The 26273-nt window shown below is 36.2% G+C and overlaps 1 protein-coding gene across 18 annotated transcripts in view; it reads left to right on the forward strand.

Moving 5' to 3' along the window:
- The window catches only part of LOC125170263 (coiled-coil domain-containing protein 7-like), a 305241-nt gene that overhangs the window by 217647 nt on the left and 61321 nt on the right, over positions 1-26273 (forward strand). For 16 of the 18 annotated variants that reach the window (XR_007153952.1, XR_007153953.1, XR_007153951.1 and 13 more), the window contains one exon: positions 22180-22290. The exons of the other annotated variants lie outside the window; for them this stretch is intronic. Coding sequence is in view for 12 of the 16 variants with exons in the window: in XM_047866717.1 (XP_047722673.1) it covers positions 22180-22290 (111 nt within the window). In the remaining 4 variants the exon portion in view is untranslated. The remainder of the gene's footprint in view (positions 1-22179; positions 22291-26273) is intronic. 18 annotated transcript variants of the gene reach the window in all.

Raw genomic sequence — 26273 nt, forward strand, 5'->3', positions numbered from 1 at the left:
CTTTAAATCTGGAGGTGTCTTTGGTTCTAAAATGAATCTCTTGTAAGCAGCATATCAATGGATCTTGTTTTTTATCCATTCTGATACACTCTGTCTTTTGATTGGAGCATTTAGTCCATTTACATTCAGAATAATTATTGATAGATATGAATTTTGTGCCATTTAATTACCTGTAAAGTCACTGTTCCTGTAGATTATCTCTGTTCCCTTCTAGTCTTTGTTGCTTTCTTTCCCACTCAAAGTGTACCCTTTAATATTTCTTGTAGACCTGGCCTAGTGTTCACAAACTCCTTTTGTTTTTGCTTGTCTTGGAAACTCTTTATTTCTGTTTCTATTCTGAATGACAACCTTGATGGATAAAGTATTTTGGCTGCATGTTTTTCCCATTTAGCACATTGAATATATCATACCACTCCCTTCTAGTCTGCAAAGTTTCTGTTGACAGGTCTGTTAACCTTACATGTCTGTTCTTGTAGGTTAAGGACCTTTTGTCCCTAGCAGCTTTCAGAATTTTCTCTTTATCTTTGTGTTTTTGTTTGTTTGTTTGTTTGTTGCAAATTTCACTATGCTATGCCTTGGTGTTGCCCTGTTTTTTGTTTGTTTGTTTGTTTTGTTTTTTTTAGGGGAGTTCTCTGTGCCTCTTGGACTTGAATGCCTATTTCCTTCCCCAAATTAGTGAAGTTCTCAACTAAAATTTGTTCAAATAAACCTTCTGCGCCTTTCTTCCACTCTTCTTCTGGAACTCCTATGATATGTATATTATTGTACTTCATGGGTTCTTGGAGTTCCCTAATTCTCTTGTGATCTGATAGATTTATTTCCCTCTTCTTTTTGACTTCATTATTTTCCAGAATTTTATCTTCTATATCACCTATTCATTGCTCTGCTTCTTCCATCCTCTTTGTGATTACATCCAGTTGGTTTTGCATCTCAGCATTAGCATTTTTTTAATCACAGCCTTACTAGTTTTTATGGGTTTTTTTGTATGCAGTAAGAATTTCTCTGGAGTCCTCTGCACTTCTTTCAAGCCCTGCTAGTAGTCTAATGCTGTTGTTTTTAGTTATTGTTCAAATATATTGCTTACATCTGTTAAATAAATCCCTGGCTGTGATTTCTTCTTGACCTTTCTTTTGGGGGAAAATTCCTCTGTCTTCTTCATTTTGTCTAGGTCAGTCTTTTGAGAGTTATGAAAGCTTATTATGTTTCCTGCTCCTGTGAGTAATGCTATGTTAAAAAAAAGGTCATACACTTTCCAGGGACTGGTACTTCAGGAAATGTTTCCAGGGTTCGTCCTTGCTTGTAGTGGGGAGCATTTGGACCTTTAACTAGGTGTGCTTTGATTGTTTGTTAAAGTAAGCCTGATTAAAAAAAATCCTTATCCAGAGAGAGAGAGAGAGAGAGAGAGAAAGAGAGAGAGGAAATGGAACAAAGATATAAAGGAACACACACACACACACACACACACACACACACACACACAGAAAAACTATAAGTCTGATTCCAAATTGGGGGGGGGGGGTCAGGGAGCCTGGTCCCTGAACTGAGGCTTTAAAGTACTCTATGATCAGTAGACTTGGTACACATGGGGGGCCTGCGCTGGTCTTCTGGGAAAGAGGCCTGCTGTGCTGGCTCATATTCAGACCTCCCTAGTAAAGTTATACTTGCAGGGTACAGGGGGTGGGATTTGGTGTGAGCAGCTCCATCCTCCACTGGGGGTGCTGTGTTGCTTACTGAAGTCCAACCATACTGGTGGCGGGGGTGGGGTGAAGGTGGGGGTACGGGGGTGGTGGTGGGGTGGGGATGGTGCCACCTCTCTCTCTCCTTCCCAGAGAGGGGAGCTCATGCCTGCTGCTGTTCAGGAAGCCCTCACAGAAAAGCAAACAATCTCCCTCTTTTGTCCCAGGCTTCCATCAGATCCCTGCACTCACCCTGTCTGTGTCCAGGCCAATGGCATGCCCGGTGCTACAGTTCTGTGTTTTATTTCTGGTGCATGCCTGGAATTCAAAATTCCAAATCTTAATGGAACCACCATGTAATGGCTCTGCTTCCTGCTCCAGAGGAGCATCTTGCTGTGCTGTGTGGAGTGCCATTTTGCCCCAGAAAAGCAGTGGCACAGCCACACATTTGCTTGGACTTTATGGTGAAGCACAGCAAAATGCTGTGATCAGGTTATCTGCCTTCTCTGTATCTGCTTCTGTCCTTTGCTGATGAATGGATCTTTTGTCCCTGGAGAAGCAATATACCCTCTTTCAAATGTAATCCAGGAAGGAGAATGTTCTCTCCCAGTCCAACCCAGGGGATCCCTATACCACATTGTCTCCTCCCAGGCCTCCACCCTCATTCTTCCCAGGAACATCACTGTCCCACCTGGCTTTACCCTGGCAAATGGTGGGTACTTCTAAAACCTCAGTATTTGAGCTCTACTGCTTATAAAAACTTGCAATAATTAATTCCTCTTGATTCCCCAGTCAGTGGCCTTGGGAAAGTGTTTGTCTTGTGCAAACATGATGTGCTATTTTCTCCCTCTCTCTCATTTTCTTTCCTCTCTCTGTGAAAAGGTCTCCCTCCCCTTTGCTTCACCATGGCTTTTCTCTCTCCCAATTCATGTCTCTACATCTCATACCTGCCACCTTCTCCCATTCTACATGTGGAGATTGTTCTCTTAATCCTCAGATTGATTCCTCGGTGATCAAAATGATTTGATGTTAATCTAGCTGTGTTCAAGGGACAAACCAAGCCTAGGTTCCCCCTACTACTCTGCCATCTTAACTCTCCACTGATTTCTCTTCTTTCTTTCATTCTTTTAGATTGATAACGTTTTTCATCTTTCCATTTTTTTCAACCATTTATTTTAAGAATTTAAACTTTTCCCTAAAATACGTATACCATAATAAAATTGAATAGTAAATTCAAATGTGTTGAATAACTAAGTATAGTTATGAAATGATAAGATTTTCACACATGCACTCAGAAAAAGTACTGTTTATATGTATATGCTTTAACCACAGTCTATAGTAATTCACTGCTACTGTACTGTGGTCCTATACTCATTACATTATAAAACCAAGAGGAAATATTGCTGTGTAGTTTCAATATATAGTTTTTTTAGTATATAGTTTTTAAGTGACTTAAAATCTCTTATAGTTCAGAAATTGAATGAAGTACTGATAAAGATGCCAAAAGATATTCAAGAGCAATAATACTGAAAATATCTTTAACTTATTTCTAAACAACTTTTATTGTGAAATATATTATGGGATATTTCATAAGACTTGTGTGTAAATTTTAACAATTATATAAACAAAAATAGGATAACCAGTCCTGAGGTAAAGAAATAGAGTACTGATGTCACATAAAATCTTCAGTATATCTTTCACAATTCCCTTCCCTCCCACAGTGGCAATAACTATTTAGATTTTTGGGCAATCATTTTCCTATTTCCCTTTATTTTAGATCAAACTATATGCAATTGCTAATATTCAACCATTTTCGACCTACAACAATGGCAAGTTTTTATGGTTAAACCTAACAGCTTTGCTGTTTTAATATGTATCCATAAATCACAAAGTTTTTGAAGTTTATAAATAAATAATTCTCTAAATATGCTTTCTTATCTTTTTAAAATTTAATGCTATGTTTTCATGTGTAGCTCATATTTTGTTTATTTTAATTGTTAAACAATCTGTTGTATGAATGTACTACCTTTTATCCAGTCTGCTACTGGTGGGTGTATAAGTCAAAGTCTCTGGAAATGAGATGGCACAAATCGAGTAATTTGCAATTTTAATAAAAGGACTGTCTACAAGGGAGGAAGGAATATCTAAGGAATCATAAGAAAAAGTGTAGCAACTCAGATGTAGAAAAAAGTGGGACAATGTTAACTACCTCTAGTTCTGAGGAGGAAATGAGAAATAATAGTTACTGGAGCTACATGGAGAGATTAGCCTGGCAAGACCTAAGACGGGGCAGGTACATGCCAGGTTACTGTGACCATGCAGGCCATGGAAATACATCCCTTGGACTCATTGTCTTCTTCCTCTGATCTCCTGCTATGGTTTTATTGGCTGGATTCAACTGGAAGACAAAGTGCAAGGGAACCAATTGATGTACTCCATGTACGTTAGATTTGGGGGACATATAGCTAACTAAAGAAAGTTGAAGAATGATTGTAAATGTGAAATTAAAGATGTCTTCTTGGTCTACCTCTTTTACCCCTCAATATCCCCATTTTATTCTTCATCCAGACAAATTTGTGTATCCAATTTAAGGGACATTAGGTCCTATTAGAATCTATATGATTCCACTCATATGTGGAATTTAGGAAATAAAACAAGTGAACATAGCAGGGAAAAAAAAGAGAGAGCCAAACCAGGAAACAGACTCTTAAGTACAGAGAACATAGGGCACCTACGTTGCTCAGTTGGTTAAGTGTCCAACTCTTGATTTCAGTTCAGGTCATGATCTCACAGTTGTGAGATTGAGCCCCATGTCAGACCATGCTAAGCGTGGAGCTTGAGATTCTCTCTCTCTCTGCCCCTCCCCCGCTCACACGTGCTCTCTCTCTCTCTCTCTCAAAATAAATAAAATTAAAAATTAAAAACAGAAACTATATAGAACAAACTGAGGGTTACTGGAGGGGATGTGGGCAGAGATATGGGTTAAATAGGTGATGGGTATTAAGGAGGGCACTTGTGATGAGCACTGAGTGTTATATAAATGATGAATCACTAAATTGTATACCTATAACTAATATTACATGGTATGTTAACTAACTAGAACCTTAAAAATTTGAAGAAAGAAAAAAATAGAATCCACTTAATTAAAGAATAGTATCAATATGGTCTTACTCCCATATGTAACCTAAAACATTGTTCACCACCAATGTTCTGTATATAAAGTGGCAGAGGAGAAAAAGGGGGTGTTGTTGTAAAACAATTAATGAGCATAAACATTCTCATGTTGCCACTTCTATAACTACAGTTGTCACTTCTAGAACTAGCTGTGAAGGTGCTTAGTTGCCACTTCTATAACTAGCTATGAAGATGCTTAGTTACCATAGCTGCTTTCTCACATTTCATTTCGATATTCTCATCTTTGCCACTACCTGCTAGACAGGACTTATCTGGTGAGGTAACCCAAAACTTTACTCTTATAATAGTTGATTCTTTGATGTTTTTATTTTTATTAAGCTGCTGCATTTTTCCATTATCATGACTTTTGTGCAAGGGAGTATTATAAGGTGACCCAGTGAATACCCTGGGTTTTGAATATAGTTTTTCTTGCCTTCATGAATTAGGACCAACTCAATTCCCTGTTGATTACTGGTATCAATCCTGTGACCAGTACGTAATCTCTTTGTCTACCTGTTCATTTAATGGCATAAGAACCTCAAATGTCAAGATGACAATCACAGCTTGTAGTTAATTGGACACATGACTGTTTCTTTAGTGGGAGATTTCTTTCCCTTGGGCACAAGGACCTCTGTAATCCATTTAATGAAGAACATTGGGAAATGATGTGAAAATTATTTAAATGAGTTAATAGGTGTTTGGGATATGGGGTTAGGCTATGGGGTGGATATTGGCATCTATTCTAAGTCTGGTCTAAGTGCATCGTGTATATCAACACTGCAGTCTCTCAGGGTGTTGTCATATATATCATAGTAAGTGAGATGTCACCCAGCCATTTTACTCTTTCATAAAAGTTGCTGCTTCTAAATGGTGGAGTTTCTATTAATACCAGTGAATTCCATTGGTAAAACCCATTGTGGCACATCACTTTCCATAAAACATGTCCCTTGTTGGAGATGATATTGTATATGATACTATGACAGTGGAAAAGATTCAAGTTAATAAACAATGATACTAGTAGAAATTATATAGGCAGAGAAAGCAAATAAGTACATCAAATATATATCTAATCCATTAAGGGCAAATCACTGCCCTCTCTATGATAGAAATTTTAGTGTAATCAATCTGCCACTGGATGGTTTCATATTCCCTCTGGAAAATGATGTTATATTGATGAGTTCAGTTTTGTCCTATGCTCTTGACAAGTTGAGCACTCAGCAGTCCCAGAATCCTGATCATTCTTAGTGAGAAAAACTCTATTATTAAGTCTTTGCAGATGCTTCATTATGGCTATCATAGCTTTCTTCTTGGTACTTTAGGGCCATGAGATAAGCACCAGTGTAGCAGAGGAATAAGGCTAACTGCCATTCATAGGGCAAGACCATTAAGCTAAGAGCTTATGCTTTAATAAATACCCTTGTGCACATTTACAAAATAAAGATATTTATATCTTTATGCATTCGAATCCTATTCTAAGGAGTCATGGACATAAATGTCGCCAAGACTCTCATCATTTTTTCAATCTCTGTTTTTCCAAGTCCCTGACTACCTGGCCAAATCCATTATCTTCTATCCCCAAATTAATGTACATCTAAATCTCAGACAATATTTAGTTCTACATATAGTGAAGCCCTAGCTGTACTGCCCAAGTTCTGCCCACAGAAGGATTTCTCTTTACCACTGTCTCTCAGGCCCTCCCTTTTAGTGTGACTATAATACAATATCAAAAGTTAATATGTAAATATATAAAAAGAATAAGCAATCTAATATAAAAATGGGCAAAATATAGAAATAGATTATGAAGCTGTTTTGCCACTCAATATTATTAGTAGGAATATTTAACAATTTTTAAAAACCTCCAAATAGGGATGCCTGAGTGGCTCAGTCAGTTGAGTGTCCAACTCTTGATTTCAGCTCAGGTCATGATCTCATGGTTTGTGGGAATGAGCCCTGCATAAGGCTCTGCACTGGCAGTGTGGAGCCTGCTTGGGATTCTCTTCCTCCTTCTCTCTCTCTCTGCCCCTTCCCCAATCATGCTCTCTCTCTCTCACTCTTTCTCTCTTAAAATAAATAAGTAAAAACATTAAAAAATTTTAAAAACCTCTAAAAAATCCCTCAAAATATGTATCAATGGCATTAAATATTTTTACTCATATGAATCTGTAGTATTTTAATATCTGCACTTTCCCTAAAGAGTTGGCACATTTTTATCTACCTTTATCTCAGGCCTCAGTTCTTAACCATATATATATATATATATATATATATATATACATACACACACACACACACACACAAACATACATACAGATACATACATACATGTTGTAGACTCTAGGTCTGAAGTTCTGTCTTGTCCAGCAAGAGAGCGGGATTCAGGATTAAAATGTGAGAGATGGCTACTGTCCAGGAGAAGACAAGAGCCCTGATTAAGGGTTCTTGCTCTGTTTTTATTAGAACCAGAAGGCTTATAAACATGGTGATGGAAGTGCACAAAGAGACAATAAAACTGTGAACATTAACTCATGGGCATGAGGGAAAGGGGGTTTTGAAAATATGCGGTGTTAGGGGTTTGGGTTAATATAAAATCCTGGCACTGGGCAGAAGGTTGTGAGACACCACCTCTGTTTACCTAAACTGGTCTAGGGGACAAGAAAGACAGAACATGCTACCTCAGGGTCAACAAGGCACCTTTCTTTTGCTAATTAGCTCCACTCTCGGCAACTTCACCCCAAAGCAGTCTATAGCCCTATTTATTTGTTTACCTGATTTGGTCCTTCCTTCCTGTGAAAGCAGCTTTCTGCTATTGTACTAAGTTGGAGGGGAGTGCATTTCCACCCTGAATACCTAATCTTGTTTACCTCTTATACCTTTGTTCTATACTGGAGCCTTTGCCCCACCCTAATTATTTACCTAATCTTGTTTACCGAAACTGGGGTGTGAACATCCTATGGCTTTCTGATTCTTTATGCCTTGTTAACCCATTAGTGCAAACTCAGGGAATTCCTAAGCTTATTCCCCATACATACATACATTCATACATATATATGTAAAAACTCAGGAATTGTGTTTAGTTCACTGACTTATTCCCAAATGCTAATTTTCTTAGAAATTACAAGAGTTTATTTAACTGATGGTTATTTAGCTGTGCAATTTAATATAGAAAATCACCAACTTAACAAAATGAGAAAATAAATACATCATTGTGTTTCAACACCCTTTCAGAGTAAATGTGTGTAGATGTATGTTTCTCTTTAAAGTATTTCAAACATCTATTTTGTATATGTAAAGATGCCTCAGATATCAGATCTAGTAGACTCAAAATCAAAAGATCATCCTCAAATTAAGAAACACACAATTGTCCAAGTGGAGGTGTTTAGTGTATACAATATCAAAAATAACTTAAAATAAAAAATAAAAATTAATACAAATAACTTTAAATTGCATAAATAGTCACATTCAGAAAAGTTAATTTGGGATGTAATTACAAATAGAAAACTAACAAATTATGATTTTTACATGTGGACTTATAATGGAAAACATTTTGTTACTTATTAAACATTTAATATCAAACAATTAATAAGTAATGCATGTAAGAAACTTTATGAGGGAAGTACTACCATTATCACCATTTAAGAAATGAGGACATTAAGACATGGTGTAACTTGCCTAAAACTCATAATTAAATATGGACTTCAAACCCGTATAATCTAGCTATTTACTCTGCTATGACCCCAAGAGAACTAGAGAAAATCTTGGAAGTATCTGATTGTACTCTTTAAAAGTAATACAAACTGTTTACTCTAACCTCTCATGCAAACCCTTCTTTTGTTTTTCCTTTCTCTTTTGCTATAATTTCTCTGTTGCTATCAGAATTTCTTAAAATTGATCACAGTAGTATCCCATTATTTGGGGCTTCACTTTTCATGGTTTCAGTTACCCAAGGTAAACTACAATCTAGAATTAGGTGATCATCCATCTGAAATTTAAACAGAATATCAGTAGTTGCCTAACACTTGTTACAGTACCTAAATCATTCACCTCACTTCATCTCATCATGTAGCATTTTATCATATTATAGCACCACAAGAAGAAGGGTGGGTACAGTACAGTAAGATATTTTGAGAGAGCAACCATATTCACTTTTTATTACAGTATATTGTTACAATTGTCCTATTTTATTCTTATTGTTGTTCATTTCTTCTGTACCTAATTTATAAATTACACTTTGTCATAGATATGTATGTACAGAAAAAAACATAGTATATCTAGAGTTTGGTATTATCTGTGATTTCACACATCCACTAGGGGTCTTGGAACATATTCCCCATTGATAAGGGGGAACTACTGTATGTATACAGCATGTACTTGATATTACCATGATTATTATATAGAAGACAGTATGTCCCTCAGTTTCAGATGTTTAAGTAATAAGAAGTGTTGATAAAGTGATGAAAACAATGTCAGTTATGTGTTTTCCTATTTATTTTTATAAAAATTTCATTTTTATAGATATACAGCTGTTCCTGTTTTTAAAAAATTACAAAATAAATAATTCTTTTTTAATATGATGAAGAAAATCTGTTTCTAACCAATATCCCAATGGCATATTTAATGGTAAAATAAAATATCCAATTAAAAAATTGCTGTCTATTACTACTAAATAAAACATTGTTATAAAATGCCTAACCCATGTAATAAGAAAAGTAATCTGTTATAAATATTGAAAGAGATAATATAACATGAATGCTATTTACAGATTATTATATTTCTACCTTTAAAACCTAAAATAATCAAATAAAAATTGAAATATCAATACAGAAAAGTTTAGCAAACTGATAAAAAAAATTTGTTACAGGAAACAACATTCCTATATACTACAGCATTGAAACAAGTAAAGACATAATAAAATAACTGATAATAAATAAACATCAGGAAATATGCTGATCTCTTAGGATGAATTAATAATGAAGCATTAAAAACTCCTAAAAGAAAGGCTTCTAAAACTTACTTGTAAACAATTTATTTCCAGTCAAAATGCCAGTAGTAATTTGTTGTTTTTGTTATTGATGACATTTTATGACCATGATTCTAGATTTATCCTGAAAAGAATTTACATACTTCAGTATCAAATAATTGAGTACAAAAAGAGGATAAAGCTTGGGAAGCAACACTAGATAAAATTACATATTAAAAAGTTTCAATAATATGGGGCTCCTGGGTGACTCAATCAGTTAAGCATTCAACCTTGGCTCAGGTCATGATCTTGCATTCTGTGAGTTTGAGCCCTGAGTAGGGCTCTGTGCTCATAGCTCAGAGCCTGGAGCCTGCTTCCAATTCTGTGTCTCCCTCTCTCTCTCAAAAGTAAATAAACATTAAAAAATTTTTGAGAGGAGGAGCCAAGATGGCAGAACAGCAGAAATTTTTTGTGTGTCTCGCATCCATGAAATACAGCCAGGCCAACACTAAACCATCCTACACACCTAGAAAACTGATTGGAGGATTAATACAACAATCTGCACAACCTGAACCACAGAATTCAGCAGGTACATGGTGCAGAGAGGTGAATTTGGGGAGCAAGAAGCCGCAAAAGGTAGGGAACTACTTTTGCAGGTGGAGAGAGAATGGAGACTGGGAGAGGGACAGAAAACGGGAAAAGCACCCCTCCCCAAAGCAGCTGGAGAGAAAGTGGAAAATTGGAAATAGCCACAGGGACTGAGCTAAAAAAGGAGAAAGGAGATGGTTTAAATTCCATTAAGACTGTAAACAAGGGGAGCATAAAGGCTGCAACTCCGCAGCTCGATACCTGGCAGTGCTCTGGTGGAAAGGATGAATCCCCAGGAACAGAGTGGGTCCAGGAGGTTCTTGGGCCACATGGGGAAAAGTGGTTCCACTGCTGGAAGGACATTTGGTACAGATTGTTGAAGCCACCTGGTCCCAGCAGACCCTGGAAGGCGGCCATATTTGCTGGTGCTGGGGCAAGGTCGCTAAGGGTGAATCCTGGTGCCAGATGTGTGTTGTGATTTTCCATAATCCCTGACATGCTGCTGCTTCACTGTCTCCTAAACTTTTTCAGGGCAGTCAGCTACCTGGCTTCAGTCTCGGGGCACTGGCAGCAGCAGGGTCCAGAGTGCATTCCTGGGTGTAGCCGATATTTGGCCATTGCTCATTCGGCCATTGTTCATTTGGCCATTGCTCGGTGAGACCCTCCTGCAGAGGGGCTGAACAGGTCAAAACCGCAGTCCTTTGGAAGTAAGGGGCCAGGGAAAACAGCCGCATCTGAGACAAAACAGGAAAGAGGTACTGCCTGGGGCCTGGTCACGGAGAGTGAAAAATCAGGGAGTGGACAAGAGCTGAAGACAGAGGACGGGTGCGCAATTACTGATCTGGGAGAACAGACTGGGTGGCACTGGGTGGCGCCATTTTCACTGCTCCCACGCATGTGCATATGCACCTATGAGTGCCACAACAATCCACCCCAGTAGGCTAGCAGTACCATCTAGTGGAGAGCAGAGCTGTTACACTGAGCCCCGCCCAACTGGGCCAACTTTGCTCTTCAAGAACACAAGTCTCACTGCAGGCTTAACTTATGGACTATAAAGAGCTACATACACTGACTTCTAGGGGAAAATGAAACAATTTCAGACCTACTTCAATCTGTTAGCAGGTTATTCTATTCAAATTTCTTTTTTTTTCTTTTTCTCTTTTACAATTATTTTCTTTTTCTTGAATACAGAAGGGAAAAATTCATTTTTATTTTCAATTTTTATTAAAAATATTTTTCTTTAATTTTTATTACTATATTTTTTACTTCTGTATATTTTTTAAAAATTCTATTTTACTTCCATCATTTTATTTTAGTCTACTTCAGTGTATTCATCTTTTCAAATTTTCAAACAATTTCCTTTTTTCCTTCTTTTTCTTTTTTCTCTTTTTGTTTCTTTTGTTGAATGCAGAAAGAGAAACACTTCATTTTTACTTTAAATTTCTATTTAAAATATTTTATTGATTTTTATTACTATATTATTTGCTTTTATGTAAATTTTTTCAAATTCTATTTTACTTCAATCATTTTATTTTAGTGTACTATAGTGTATTCACTTTTTCAAATTTTCAAATGATTTCTTTTTTCTTTTTTTAATCCTTTTCCTTTTTCATTTCTTTTCTTTCTTCTTAAATACAGAAAAAGAAAAAATCATATTTTCAATTTTAATTAAAAATATTTTTCTTTAATTTTTTCTACTATATTCTTTATTTTTGCGTATATTTTTTCAAATTCTATTTTACCGCCATCATCTCATTTTAGTCTACTTCAGTGTATTCATTTTTTCAAACTCTCAAATGATTTCCTTTTTTTTATCCCCCCCCCTTTTTTCTCTAATCTGTCAAACCACTTTCAACACCCAGAACAAAAGACACCTAGTATCTAGCATCATCTATTTGATTTTTGTGTGTGTGTTTTTAATTTTTAATTTTATTTTTTTTAATTTTAATTTTTTTAATTCCAGTTTTTCTACCTCATTAATTCCTTTTCTCCCTTCAAAATGACAAAACAAAGGAATTCATCCTAAAAGAAAGAGCACGAAGAAACAACAGCCAGGGATTTAACAAACACAGAAAGCAGAAAGATGTCTGAACCAGAATTTAGAATCACAATAATAAGAATACTAGCTGGAGTTGAAAATAGATTAGAATCCTTTCCTGCAGAGATAAAATAAGTAAAAAATATCCAGAATGAAATTGAAAATGCTATAACTGAGCTGCAATCACAGATGGATGCAGCAGCAGCAAGGATGGTTGAGGCAGAACAGAATCACTGATATAGAGGAAAAACTTACAGAGAATAATGAAGCAGAAAAAAAGAGGGAGATTAAGGCAAAAGAGAACAATTTAAGAATTAGAGAAATCAGTGACTCATTAAAAAGGAACAACATCTGAATCATAGGGGTCCAAGAAGAGGAAGAGAGAGAAATAGGGATAGAAGGGTTATGTGAGCAAATCATAGCAGAAAACTTTCCTAACCTGGGGAAAGACACAGACATCAAAATCCAGAAAGCACAGAAGACCCCCATTAGATTCAACAAAAAATGACCATCAACAAGGCATCTCATAGTCAAATTCACAAAATACTCAGGCAAGGAGAGAATCATGAAAGCAGCAAGGGGAAAAAAGTCCCTAACATACAAGGGAAGACAGATCAGGTGTGCAGCAGACCTATCCATAGAAACTTGACAGGCCAGAAAGGAGTGGTGGGATATATTCAGTGTGCTGAATCAGAAAAATATGCAGCCAAGAATTCTTTATCCAGCAAGGCTGTCATTCAAAATAGAAGGAGAGATAAAAGTTTCCCAGGCAAACAAAAATTAAAGGAGTTTGTGACCACTAAACCAACCCTACAAGAAATTTTAAGGGGGACTTTCTGAGGGGAGAAAAGATGAAAAAATGTATACAAAAATATAAATACCAAAAGCAACAAAGATTAGAAAGGACCAGAGATCACCACCAGAAACTCCAAGTCTACAAGCATCATGATGGCAATAAATTCATATCTTTCAGTACTCACTCTAAACATCAATGGACTCAATGTTCCAATCAAAAGACATAGGTAACAGAATGGATAAGAAAACAAGATCCATCTATATGCTGTTTACAAGAGACCCACTTTAGACCTAAAGACACCTTCAGATTGAAAATAAGGGGATGGAGAACCATCTATCATGCTAATGGTCAACAAAAGAAAGCCGGAGTACCCATACTTATATCAGACAATCCAGACTTTAAAATAAAGACTGTATCAAGGGATGCAGAAGGGCATTATATCATAATCAAGGGGTGTATCCACCAAGAAGACCTAACAATTGTAAACATTTATGCGCCTAATGTGATAGCATCCAAATATATAAATCCATTAATCCCAAACATAAAGAAACTCATCAATAGTAATACCATAATAGTAGGAGACTTCAACACCCCACTCACAGCAATGGACAGATCATCTAATCAAAAACTCAACAAGAAAACAATGGCTTTGAATGACACACTGGACCAGATGGACGTAAGAGATATATTCAGAACATCTCATCCTAAATCAGCAAATAAACATTCTTCTCCAGTGCACATGGAATGTTCTCCAGAATAGACCATATACTGGGACACAAATCAGCCCTAAGTAAGTACAAAAAGATTGAGATCATACTGTGCATATTTTCAGACCACAACGCTATTAAACTTGAAATCAATCACAAGAAAAAGTTTGGAAAGGTAACACATACTTGGAGACTGAAGAACATTCTACTAAAGAATGAATGGACTAGCCAAACAGTTAAAGAGGAAATTAAAAAGTATATGGAAGTTAATGAAAATGATAAGACCACAACCCAAAACCTCTGGGACGCAGCAAAGGTGGTCATAAGAGGAAAGTATATAGAAATCCAGGCCTTCCTAAAGAAGGAAGAAAGATCTCACATACACAACCTAACCTTATGCCTTAAGGAGCTGGAAAAAGAACAGCAAATAAAACCCAAAACCAGAAGCAGACAGGAAATAATAAAGATTAGAGCAGAAATTAATACTATCAAAACCAAAAAAACAGTAGAACAGATCAATGAAACCAGGAGCTGGTTCTTTGAAAGAATTAACAAAATTGATAAACCACTAGCCAGTTTGATCAAGAAGAAAAGGGAAAGGACCCAAATAAATAAAATCAAGAATGAAAGAGGAGAGATCACAACCAACACAACATAAATAAAAACAATAATAATATTATGAGCAATTTTATGCCAATAAAATGGGTAATCTGGAAGAAATGGACAAATTCCTAGAAACATACACACTACCAAAACTGAAACAGGAAGAAATAGAAAATTTGAATGGACCCATAACCAGTAAAGAAATCAAAATAGAAATCAAAATTTCCCAAAAAACAAGAGTCCAAGGCCAGATGGCTTTCCAGGGGAATTATACCAAACATTTAAGGAAGAGTTAACACCTATTCTCTTGAAGGTGTTCCAAAAAATAGAAATGGAAGGAAAGCTTCCAAACTCTTTTTATGAGGCCACCATTACCTTGATTCCAAAACCAGACAGAGACCACACTAAAAAGAACCATAGGCCAACTTCCCTCATGAACATGGATGCAAAAATCCTCACCAAGATATTAGCCAACTGGATCCAACAATACATTAAAAAAATTATTCACCACGACCAAGTGGTATTTATACCTGGGATGCAGGCCTGGTTCAATATCCACAAAACAATTAACGTTATTCATCACATCAACAAAAGAAAGGACAAGAACCGTATGATCCTCTAGATAGACACAGAGAAAGCATTTCACAAAATACAGCATCCTTTCTTGATAAAAACCCTCAAAAAAGTAGGGAGAGAAGGATCATACCTCAAGATCATAAAAGCCATATAGGAACGACCCCACGCTAATATCATCCTCATTGGGGAAAAACTGAGCACTTTCCCCCTAAGGTCAGGAACAAGACAGGGATGTCCATTCCCACCACTGTTATTCAACATTGTATTGGAAGTCTTAGCCTCTGCAATCAGACACCACAAAGAAATAAAAGGCATCCAAATTGGCCAGGAGGAGGTCAAACTTTCACTCTTTGCAGATGACATGATACTCTATAGGGAAACCCAAAAGATTCCACCAAAAAACTGCTAGAACTGATTCATGAATTCAGCAAGGTCACAGTATATAAAATCAATGCACAGAAATCGGTTGCATTCCTATACACCAACAATGAAGCAACAGAAAGAGAAATCGAGAAGTTGTTCCCATATACAATTGCACTAAAAACCATAAAATACCTAGGAATAAATCTAACCAAAGAGGTGAAAAATCTATACACTGAAAACTATAGAAAGCTTATGAAAAAAAACTGAAAAATACACAAAAACATGGAAAAAGATTCTATGCTCCTGCATAGGAAGAACAAATAGTGTTAAAATTGTCGATACTACCCAAAGCAATCTACATATTCAATGCAATCCCTATCAAAGTAACACCAGCATTCTTCACAGAGCTAGAACAAATAATCCTAAAATTTGTATGTAACCAGAAAAGACCCCGAATAGCCAAAGCAATCTTGAAAAAGAAAACCAAAGCAGGAGGCATCACAATCCCAGACTTCAAGCTACACTACAAACCTGTAATCATCAAGACAGTATGGTACTGGCACAAGAACAGACACTCAGATCAATGGAACAGAATAGAGAACCCAGAAATGGACCCACAAACGTATGGCCAACTAATCTTTGACAAAGCAGGAAAGAATATCCAATGGATTAAAGACAGCCTCTTCAGCAAGTGGTGCTGAGAAAACTGGACAGCGACATGCAGAAGAATGAACCTGGACCACTTTCTTACACCATACACAAAAATAAACTCAAAATGGATGAAAGACCTCAGTGTAAGACAGGAAGCCATCAAAATCCTCGATGAGAAAGCAGGCAAAACCTCTTTGATCTTGGCTGCAGCAACTTCTTACTCAACACATCTCTGGAGGCAAGGGAAACAAAAGCAAAAATCAAAATAAAAAGCTCCTGCACAGCAGAAGGAAACAATCAGCAAAACTAAAAGACAACTGACAGAATGGGAGAAGATATTTGCAAATGACATATCAGACAAAGGGTTAGTATCCAAAATCTATAAAGAACTTATCAAACTCAATACTCAAAAAACAAATAATCCAGTGAAGAAATGGGCAAAAGACATGAATAGACACTTGTCCAAAGAAGACATCCAGGTGGCCAACTGACACATGAAAAAATGCTCAACATCATTCATCATCAGGGAAATACAAATCAAAACCACAATGAGATACCACCTTACACCTGTCAGAATGGCCAACATTAACAACTCAGGCAACAACAGATGTTGGGAAGGATGCGGAGAAAGAGGATCTCTTTTGAATTGTGGGTGGGAATGCAACCTGGTGCAGCTGCTCTGGAAAACAGTATGGAGGTTCCTCAAAAAACTAAAAATAAAACTACCCAACGACCCAGCAATTGCACTACGAGGCATTTATCTAAGGTATACAGGTGTGCTGTTTCGAAGGGACACATGCACCCCCGTGTTTATAGCAGCACTATCAACAATAGACAAAGTATGGAAAGAGCCCAAATGTCCATCAATGGATGAATGGATAAAGAAGATGTGATACACACACACACACACACACACACAATGGAGTATTATTCAGAAATCAAAAAGAATGAAATCTTGCCATTTGCAACTACGTGGATGGAACTGGAGGGTATTATGCTAAGTGAAATTAGTCAGAGAAAGACAAAAATCATATGACTTCACTCATATGAGGACTTTAAGAGACAAAACAGATGAACATAAGGGAAAGGAAACAAAAATAATATAAAAACAGGGAGGGGGGACAAAGCAGAAGAGACTCATAATTATGGAGAACAAACTGAGGGTTACGGGAGGGGTTGTGGGAGGGGGGATGGGCTAAATGGGTAAGGGGCATTAAGGAATCTACTCCTGAAATCATTGTTTCGCTATATGCTAACTAATCTAGATGTAAATTTTAAAAAATAAAAAATAAAATTAAAATTTTTTTAAATTTCAATACTAACTAATAAACTTCAGCTCAATGGAGCAGATTAGAAATTCCAGAAATTAATCAAAGAATGTCATATTATAGTGTAAAAACAAAACTGGTCATGTAAAAAAGAAAACAACAAAAAACATTGATTGTTTACCAAATGGTATTAAGACAAATGGAAAAAATAAAATGTGAGATTTTTATCTTACCCCGCTTAAAAATCTGATTTTATAAACTATTTCCATGAAAAGACAAACAAAACACAAATATTTTTTATTCAAATATAATTAACATACAGTGTTATATTAGCTTTATATATACAATAAAATGATTCAACAATTCTATACATTATTCACTGCTCATCACAATAAGTGTACACTTAACCCCCTTCATCTATTTCACCCATATACCCACCGACCTCCCCTCTGGCAATCACCAAGAGTCTGAATTTTTGTTTGTCTATTTTTATTATTTTGTTTGTTTCTTAAATTCCACATATTAGTGAAATCATATGGTATTTGTCTTTCTCTGACTGACTTATTTTACTTAGCATTGTACCCTCTAGATCCATCCATGTTGTTGTAAATGGCAAGATTGCATTCTTTTTCATGCCTAAGTAATATTGTATTATATATATTTAAAAAAAAAACATCGCTTGTCTACCAAATGGTATTAAGACAAATGGAAAAAAGAAAATATGACATTTTGGTTGCTTTCATATCATGGTTATTGTAAATAATGCTGTAATAAACACAGAGGTGTGTATATATATTTATATATACACACACATATATATGCACATATATTTTTATTAGTGATATTCTTGGATTCATTTTTTCTTTATTTTTTGTATCTATTACACATTTTTGATTTGTGGTAACCTTTAAGTTCATATATAACATCTTATGCATCTATATTAAGTTGATTGTCCTTTAAGTTTGAATCCAGTCTAAAAACTCTTACTCCTCATGACCCCATGTTTTTTGTATATGACATCATACTTTATATATTCCCTTTTATTATGGGAATCCCTTGTTTGATTTTTATAGGTATAATTTATTTTACTGCTTTTGTGTTTTAATTTTTGTACTGGTATTATAAGTAGTCTACTGTATTATGTTTGTGTTTACATGGGAAATTTTTTCCTTTCCTAATTTTCCTATTCCTATTATGGCTTTTCATTTCCAGTCAAAGAATTCCTTTTAACATTTCTTATAAACCTGGTTTAGTGGTGTTGAATCCCTTTAACCATTTTGTTTTTCTTTTCTGAGAAACTCTTTATCTCTCTTTTTATTCTGAATAATAGACTTGATGGATAGAGTATTTTTGAAGGCAGGTGTTTACCTTTCAGCATTTTGAGTGTATCACACCACACCCTTCTAGCCTGGAAAGTTTCTGCTGAAAAATCAGCTGACAGCTTTATGGGGTTTCCCTTGTATGCAACTGCTTTCTCCTGCTGCTTTTAAAATTCTCTATCACTAATTTTGTCATTTTAATTGGTATGTGTCTTGTTATGGACCTCCTTGGGTTGATTTTTTGGGGTGATCCAGGTGTGCTTTCTGGATCTGGGTTTCTGTTTCCTTCCCCAGATTTAGAGGTTTTCAGCCATTATTACTTTAATTAAAGTTTCTTCCCTCTTTATTCTTTCTTCTTCTGGGATCCATATAATTCAGATTTTATTACACTTGGTTATGTTGCTGAGTTCCTTTAACCTATTCTCATTTTTATTTTTCTTTTTGCTGTTCAGCTTGGTTGCTTTCCATTATTCTGTCTTCATTGATCTGTTCTTCTTTTACACTAGCCTACTATTTATTCCTTGTAGTGTATTTTTAATTACAGTTATTGAATTATATCTAATTGTGTTTTTTAATGTTTTCTATCTTTTTGTTGAAGGTCTCACAGAGATCCTTCACTCTTTTTTCAAGTACAGTAAGTATATTTGTGACCATTGCTTTGCATTCTTTATCAGGCATTTTGTTTATCTCTGTTTCATTTAGGTCTGTTGCTGTGATTTGTCCCGTTCTTTCATGTGGGACATATTCTGCTATCTTCCCATGTTGTTAATTCTCTGTTTGTTTCTATATATTAGGAAATTCAGTTCTCTCTCCTGATATGAAAGTAGTAGCCTTACAAAGAACGGATCCTATGCTGCCATGTAGCACAATGTACCCTGTTCTCCAGAACCAGACACTCCATGAATGTCTTCTATGTGGGTTGTCTCTGCCCTACTATTCTGGCTAAGCATCATTTGCCTTCAGTTCAGATGGCTGCAATGGCACCCTTTGCATCTATTGGGCATGGTTTGATCCCTGTGTTTTTAACAGAACAGTCTGGGGGCACCATGAGCTTGTAGATCTGTGGTGTCAACTTTCAGACCTGATCCCAGGCTTTGGCCTGTTTGCTGGGGCTTCAGTTGCCGTGAATCACACTCCTTGTGCTGCCCTCAGGGTATTTGGTTCCTGGGAACATCCAGCAGTTAGATTAGATGCCAGCCCTCATTCTGTCTGCTGGGGCTGCAGGTGCACTGATTGTCAAGGCACTCTGTCTGTACTGCCAGTAATAAGGTTTCACTGCTGGGGTTGGAGTTGAACTGATGTGTGTGGTCATGTTCCACTCCCTCCAGAACAAGAGTGACTTTGGAGTGGTACCAGTCACTGCTGTGGATACTTACAGATGTGATGCAGCAGGAGCCATTTTGGTGGGGCTTCTGCCTAGGGTGGCAGGTTGGATAGGGTGCTGCAGGAGAATGTGGGCATGGGGCATGGATGTCAGCAAGATAGGTGGAAAGGTTTAAATTGGTTCCCACAAGTGTCTGACTATCAATGCTGGGGGAGAGAAATGGCACTTGCCAGTTCTTTTGTTCTTGGAGAAGTCTCCTAAAGCTCTCTGCCCCTTCAGCACACATTTTGACTAGTAAATAAATCTCCTTCATACCCCTAAGTGCATTTCAAAATGTTTCTTCTATGCTCTATCTCAGTAAGGTTATTATGCTGTCTTTTTAAAGGTGGGAACTAAGTTTCCTATTGTCCTCTATCTCTCCCAGAGATGAGTCTCTGAATTTGAAAGTAACCAGATTTAATGGCATCTGGGTGGCTTAGTTGGCTCAGGTCATGATCTCACAGTCTGTGGGATTGAGCCCTGAGTTGGGCTCTGTGCTGACAGCTCAGAGCCCAGAGTCTGCTTCAGATCCTGTCTCCCTCTCTCTCTGCCTCTCCCCCACTCATTCTCTCTCTCTCTCTCTCTCTCTCTCTCTCTCTCTCTTATGTTTAAATAAACATTTAAAAATTTAAAAAAATTAAAAATAAAAAAATAAAGTAACCAGAGTTAAACCCCCTGTTTTCAAAGCCAGATGTTATGGTGACTCATCTTTTCAGTGTAGGTCCCCTATGTCTGTGGTTCCTGGTGTGGGGTCTGCTCCTCTCCATTCTCCATGTTTGTGGTATTCCCCCCATTTGTAGTTGGTATCACTGGGAGTTTGGTTCCCAACTGTATCACCACCCCTTCTACCCTTTTTGATGTGGCCTTCTCTCCATGATTAACGTGGAAAGCCTTTTCTGCCAGTTTCAAGTCACTTTTTTGTGTTGATTGCACTGATGTGGCTGTTATCTAGATATGTCCCTGGATGTAGTGAATTTATGATCCTCCTACTCTGCCATCTTCTCAGAAGTCCAACATAAATTAATCTTGTTTGGAAAAAAACTACCCTAAGCATGACTTCATACCCAGAAACATAAGGGAAAGATCATTACAAATTAACTAAATAATAATTTAAAATTTCTGCACACAGAAATATCAAAAGAAAAATTAAAAGGCAAAGAATAATCTAAGAAACTATTTGTTACAGTGAACAGGTTGTATCCTTATATAAAATACATATAAGTCTGTCTATAAAAATATTTAATGTCCATTTTTAGATTATTTCTTTACTAAAAATATAGTAAAAGAAGTTAGAAAAATGAATTCCTCCAACAGAAAAAATAGATGGCAAATATTTTTGTACTTGTTAATCAAGTAGGTTTATACTAATAATGAAATAATTTCCATTAAAATGACTTATAAAATACCAAATACTTAAAGTATATAATATCAGTTGGGAAAAGTATGAGGAAACAGCTCTCAATATTACAAGTAAATAGGGATAGTGATTAAACATTTTCAGGAAAGCTGTATGAAAATATGTATCAATTATAATAAAAATACACCTATATATATCAGTGACATTGGAAATGTATAGTCCCTTTGACCCATTTCATTTTTTAAATTTAATGTCGATAATAAAAAATATATGTGACAAATCTATTCTGACAAATCTATTTGTATATTAGCTGAAAATCATCAAATTTCTGTTTTATATATTACTAACTTTACCAGAACTAGGTAATTATTAAATGGTAATGAGTCACATTTTTATATTGTTCACAATTTTAATAGGACTATCTATTGGCACTTCACTATAAATCAAAATGTTAACTGTTGGATTGAGATAGAAACATATTCTGTATTAAAGAGTAAATGACTAGGAGTAAATCTATAATTTTAATTTTTCAAAGTTTTATAAGGAATATATGTTGAAATTTGTCAAATGAACTTCTGGTATTTATGAATTATTTTTTTCTCCTCTTACTTGATATAATATATAAGATATTTTCCTAACTTTCAAATATTATACTCTTCCTGGAATTAGAACACAGTACGTAGATTTCAATAGTCTTTCTATATTTAATTTATTAAAAAGGCTTTTTTTTTTCATCTTGGTAGATCAGGATATGTATGAACCCTCAGATTTTACCCTTGAAGATCTAGAACTTACTATAGGATACAAGGATCAAAGAGAAAGAAGTGGAGTTTACCAATCTCAAAGATTGAATGGTGGGTATAATATTTAAAAACATATTTAAAACTAGTAGTCATAAAATATTTTTTGTTAGCATATCTTAATTCCTTTAATGTTGACAGATTTTAACTTCAGTAATCAAAGACCTGATAAAGACAAAACATAAAAACTTTGGTTTTATGCACAGATAAAGAAAAAACCTTTTGTTTACATTTTCTTATCAACAGCAGACCAACAATCCAAGAAAACTTTGTCTTTTTAACTGAGAGTAAAGCAGAACTTTAATCTCATACTAGTGTACTTTTAAAATACACTCATTTCATTTTTCTAAATATATGAAATTTATTGTCAAATTGGTTTCCATACAACACCCAGTGCTCATCCCAAAAGATGCCCTCTTCAATACCCATCACCAACTCTCCCCTCCCTCCCACCCCCCACCAACCCTCAGTTTGTTCTCAGTTTAAGAGTCTCTTATGCTTTGGCTCTCTCCCACTCTAACCTCTCTCTTTTTATTTTTTTCCTTCCCCTTCCCCATGGGTTCCTGTTAAGTTTCTCAGGATCCACATAAGAGTGAAAACATATAGTATCTGTCTTTCTCTGTATGGCTTATTTCACTTAGCATCACACTCTCCAGTTCCATCCACGTTGCTACCAAAGGCCAGATTTCATTCTTTCTCATTGCCACATAGTACTCCATTGTGTATATAAACCACAATTCCTTTATCCATTCATCAGTTGATGGGCATTTAGGCTCTTTCCATAATTTGGCTATTTTGAGAGTGCTGCTATAAACATTGGGGTACAAGTGCCACTATGCATCAGTACTCCTGTATCCCTTGGGTAAATTCCTAGCAGTGCTATTGCTGGGTCATAGGGTAGGTCTATTTTTAATTTTCTGAGGAACCTCCACACTGCTTTCCAGAGTGGCTGCACCAATTTGCATTCCCACCAACAGTGCAAGAGGGTTCCCGTTTCTCCACATCCTCTCCAGCATCTATAGTCTCCTGATTTGTTCATTTTGACCACTCTGACTGGCGCAGAATACACATTATTCTTAAGAACACAGGAAGCATTCTTCAGGATAGATCATATGTTGGGCTACAAATTTAAGAATATTGAAATCATATTAAATATTTTTAATGACCAGAATAGTATGAAGATAACAATCAATAGTGGAAAAAGTGGAAAATTTTACAAGTATATGAAAATTAGGCAGCACACTCCTGCACAACCAATCAAGAAGTAAATCAGAGGGGTGCCTGGGTGGCTCGGTCGGTTAAGCATCCGACTTCGGCTCAGGTCATGATCTCACGGTCCATGAGTTCGAGCCCCGCGTCGGGCTCTGTGCTGACCTCTCAGAGCCTGGAGCCTGTTTCAGATTCTGTGTCTCCCTCTCTCTCTGCTCCTCCCCTGTTCATGCTCTGTCTCTCTCTGTCTCAAAAATAAATAAACGTTAAAATTAAAAAAAAAGAGGTAAATCAGAAAGCATCTTGAGACCAATAAAAATGAAAAACAACATACAAAAACTTATGAGTTGTAGATATTTACATTAAGAGAAAAGAAAGATCTGAAATGAATAATCTAACTTTATTCTACAAGGAATTAGTAAAAGAAGAAGCCCCAAATTTTTTGAAGCCCCAAATTAGCAGATGTTTGAAGCCCCAAATTAGCAGAAGGAAGGAAATAATAAAAATGATAGCTGAAATAAATGAAACAGAAACTGGAAAGACATTAGAAACAAATCAATAAAACAAAGAATTGGATTTTTTAAAACATAAACTAAATTTACAAACTTTTAGCTGGACAACCAAGAAAAAAAGGAAGGACTCATCTAACTGTGATGAGTCTTATGAGTTTTATGACTGAAAAAGGAAACATTAGATCAGTAAAATATAGAATATTGGTTATTAATCCCAAGGGTATAGGGTACTGTTCACCAGTTACTAAACCCAGAGGAGAACTGCAAACACTTTTTTCCATGTCATTTGACATGAGAGTTGCTAATGAAAACACAATGGAGTCAAGCACTGAATGGAACAACACTTTACGTACATAGAGAGACTAAGCAAGATTAGCTTCAGTAGTGCAGCTTAGTGTTCCATGGTCAGTGAGTCTTTTCCAGTGACTGATGGCAAGCATTTCTCCTATGTACATTCCTCCTGTGCCACAGTAGAAGGAACAGTCCCATCTGGTCAGAGGACAGATAAAACACTGGAGTTGTCCAGGTTCCATATGACTCACAATCTCCAAAGACATATTGATCATTCATTGAGTGCAGAAAAAGGAAAGATAATTTTCACACAGTGTGGTAAGCCTGGCACAGTTTGTATGAATACTATCTCTCTTGGTGAGAAATGTCCCAAACCCAAGACTCATTCTTTTTTTCTTAATATGTATATTTTTAATCAAATTATAATTATCATACAGCATTTTATTAGTTTTAGGTGTACAATAAAATAGTTCAACAATTCTATGCATTATTCACTGTTCATCACAATTAGTATACTCTTAATCCTCTTCAACTATTTCACCCATCCACCCATCCCTCCCCAAGGCAGCCACAAGTTCGTTCTCTATGTTTAAGAGTCTAGTTTTTATTTATCTCTTTTTTCTTTGCTTGCATGTTTTGTTTCTTAAAATCCATATATGAATGAAATAATATGGTATTTGTCTTTCTCTGACTGACATATTTCACTTAGCAATAACCTCTAGATCCATCCATATTGTTTCAAATGGCAAGATTTCATTCTTTTTATAGCTGAACAATATTCCATTGTGTGTGTGTGTGTGTGTGTGTGTGCGTGCGTGCGTGCGTGCGCACCATCTCTTTATCCATTCATCATTTGATGCACACTTGGGTTACTTCCATATTTTGGATATTTCAAATAATACTACAATAAACATAGGGGTGCAAATAAGCCCAATAGTGGAATTATTGGATTTTTAATTTTTTGAGGAACCTCCAAATTGTTTTGTATGGTGACTGCACCAACTTGTATACCTACCAACAGTGGACAAGGGTTCCTTTTTCTCCACATCCTCACTACCACGTTTTGTTTCTTGTATTTTTGACTTAAGCCATTGTGATAGATGTGAGATGATATCTCATTGTGGCTTTGATTTACAATTCCCTAATGATTAGTGATGTTGAGCATCTATTCATGTGTCTGTTGGCCATCTGTATGTCTTCTTTGGAAAAATGTTTGTTCGTGTTCCGAGCCCACTTTTAATTGGATTATTTGTTTTCTTGGTATTGAGTTGTATAAATACTTTATATATTTTGGATATTGACCCTGTATCAGATATAACATTTGCAAATATCTTCTCCAAATCAGTAGAGTGACTTTTTGTTTTGTTGATGATTTCCTTTGTTGTAAAAAGTTGTTATTTGTTATAGTCCAACAGCTTAAATTTGCTTTTCTTTCCCTTGTCTGAGGAGACATATCTAAAAAAAATGTTTCTATGGCTAATGTCAAAGAGATTACTGCCTGTTTTCTTCTAGGAATTTTACAGTTTCAGGTCTACATTTAGGTCTCGAATCTATTTTGAGTGTATTGTGTATGGTGAGTGAGAGTAGTCCAAATTCTCTCTTTTGCATGTAGCTGTTCAGGTTTTCCAGCACCATTTGTTTAAGACATTCTTTCTGCCCATTGGATATTCTTGCTTCTGTTGTCATAGGCTAATTGACCATAAAAGAGTGGGTTTATTTCTGGACTCTTTAATCTGTTCTAGCGATTCATGTGTCTATTTTTTTTTTCAACGTTTATTTTATTTTTGGGACAGAGAGAGACAGAGCATGAACGGGGGAGGGGCAGAGAGAGAGGGAGACACAGAATCGGAAACAGGCTCCAGGCTCTGAGCCATCAGCCCAGAGCCTGACGCGGGGCTCGAACTCACGGACCGCGAGATTGTGACCTGGCTGAAGTCGGACGCTTAACTGACTGCGCCACCCAGGCGCCCCACCATGTGTCTATTTTTGAGCCAATATTATACTGTCTTGATTACTACAGATTTG

This window comes from Prionailurus viverrinus, chromosome B4, assembly GCF_022837055.1.
Source record: "Prionailurus viverrinus isolate Anna chromosome B4, UM_Priviv_1.0, whole genome shotgun sequence".
NCBI classification, from domain to species: domain Eukaryota; kingdom Metazoa; phylum Chordata; class Mammalia; order Carnivora; family Felidae; genus Prionailurus; species Prionailurus viverrinus.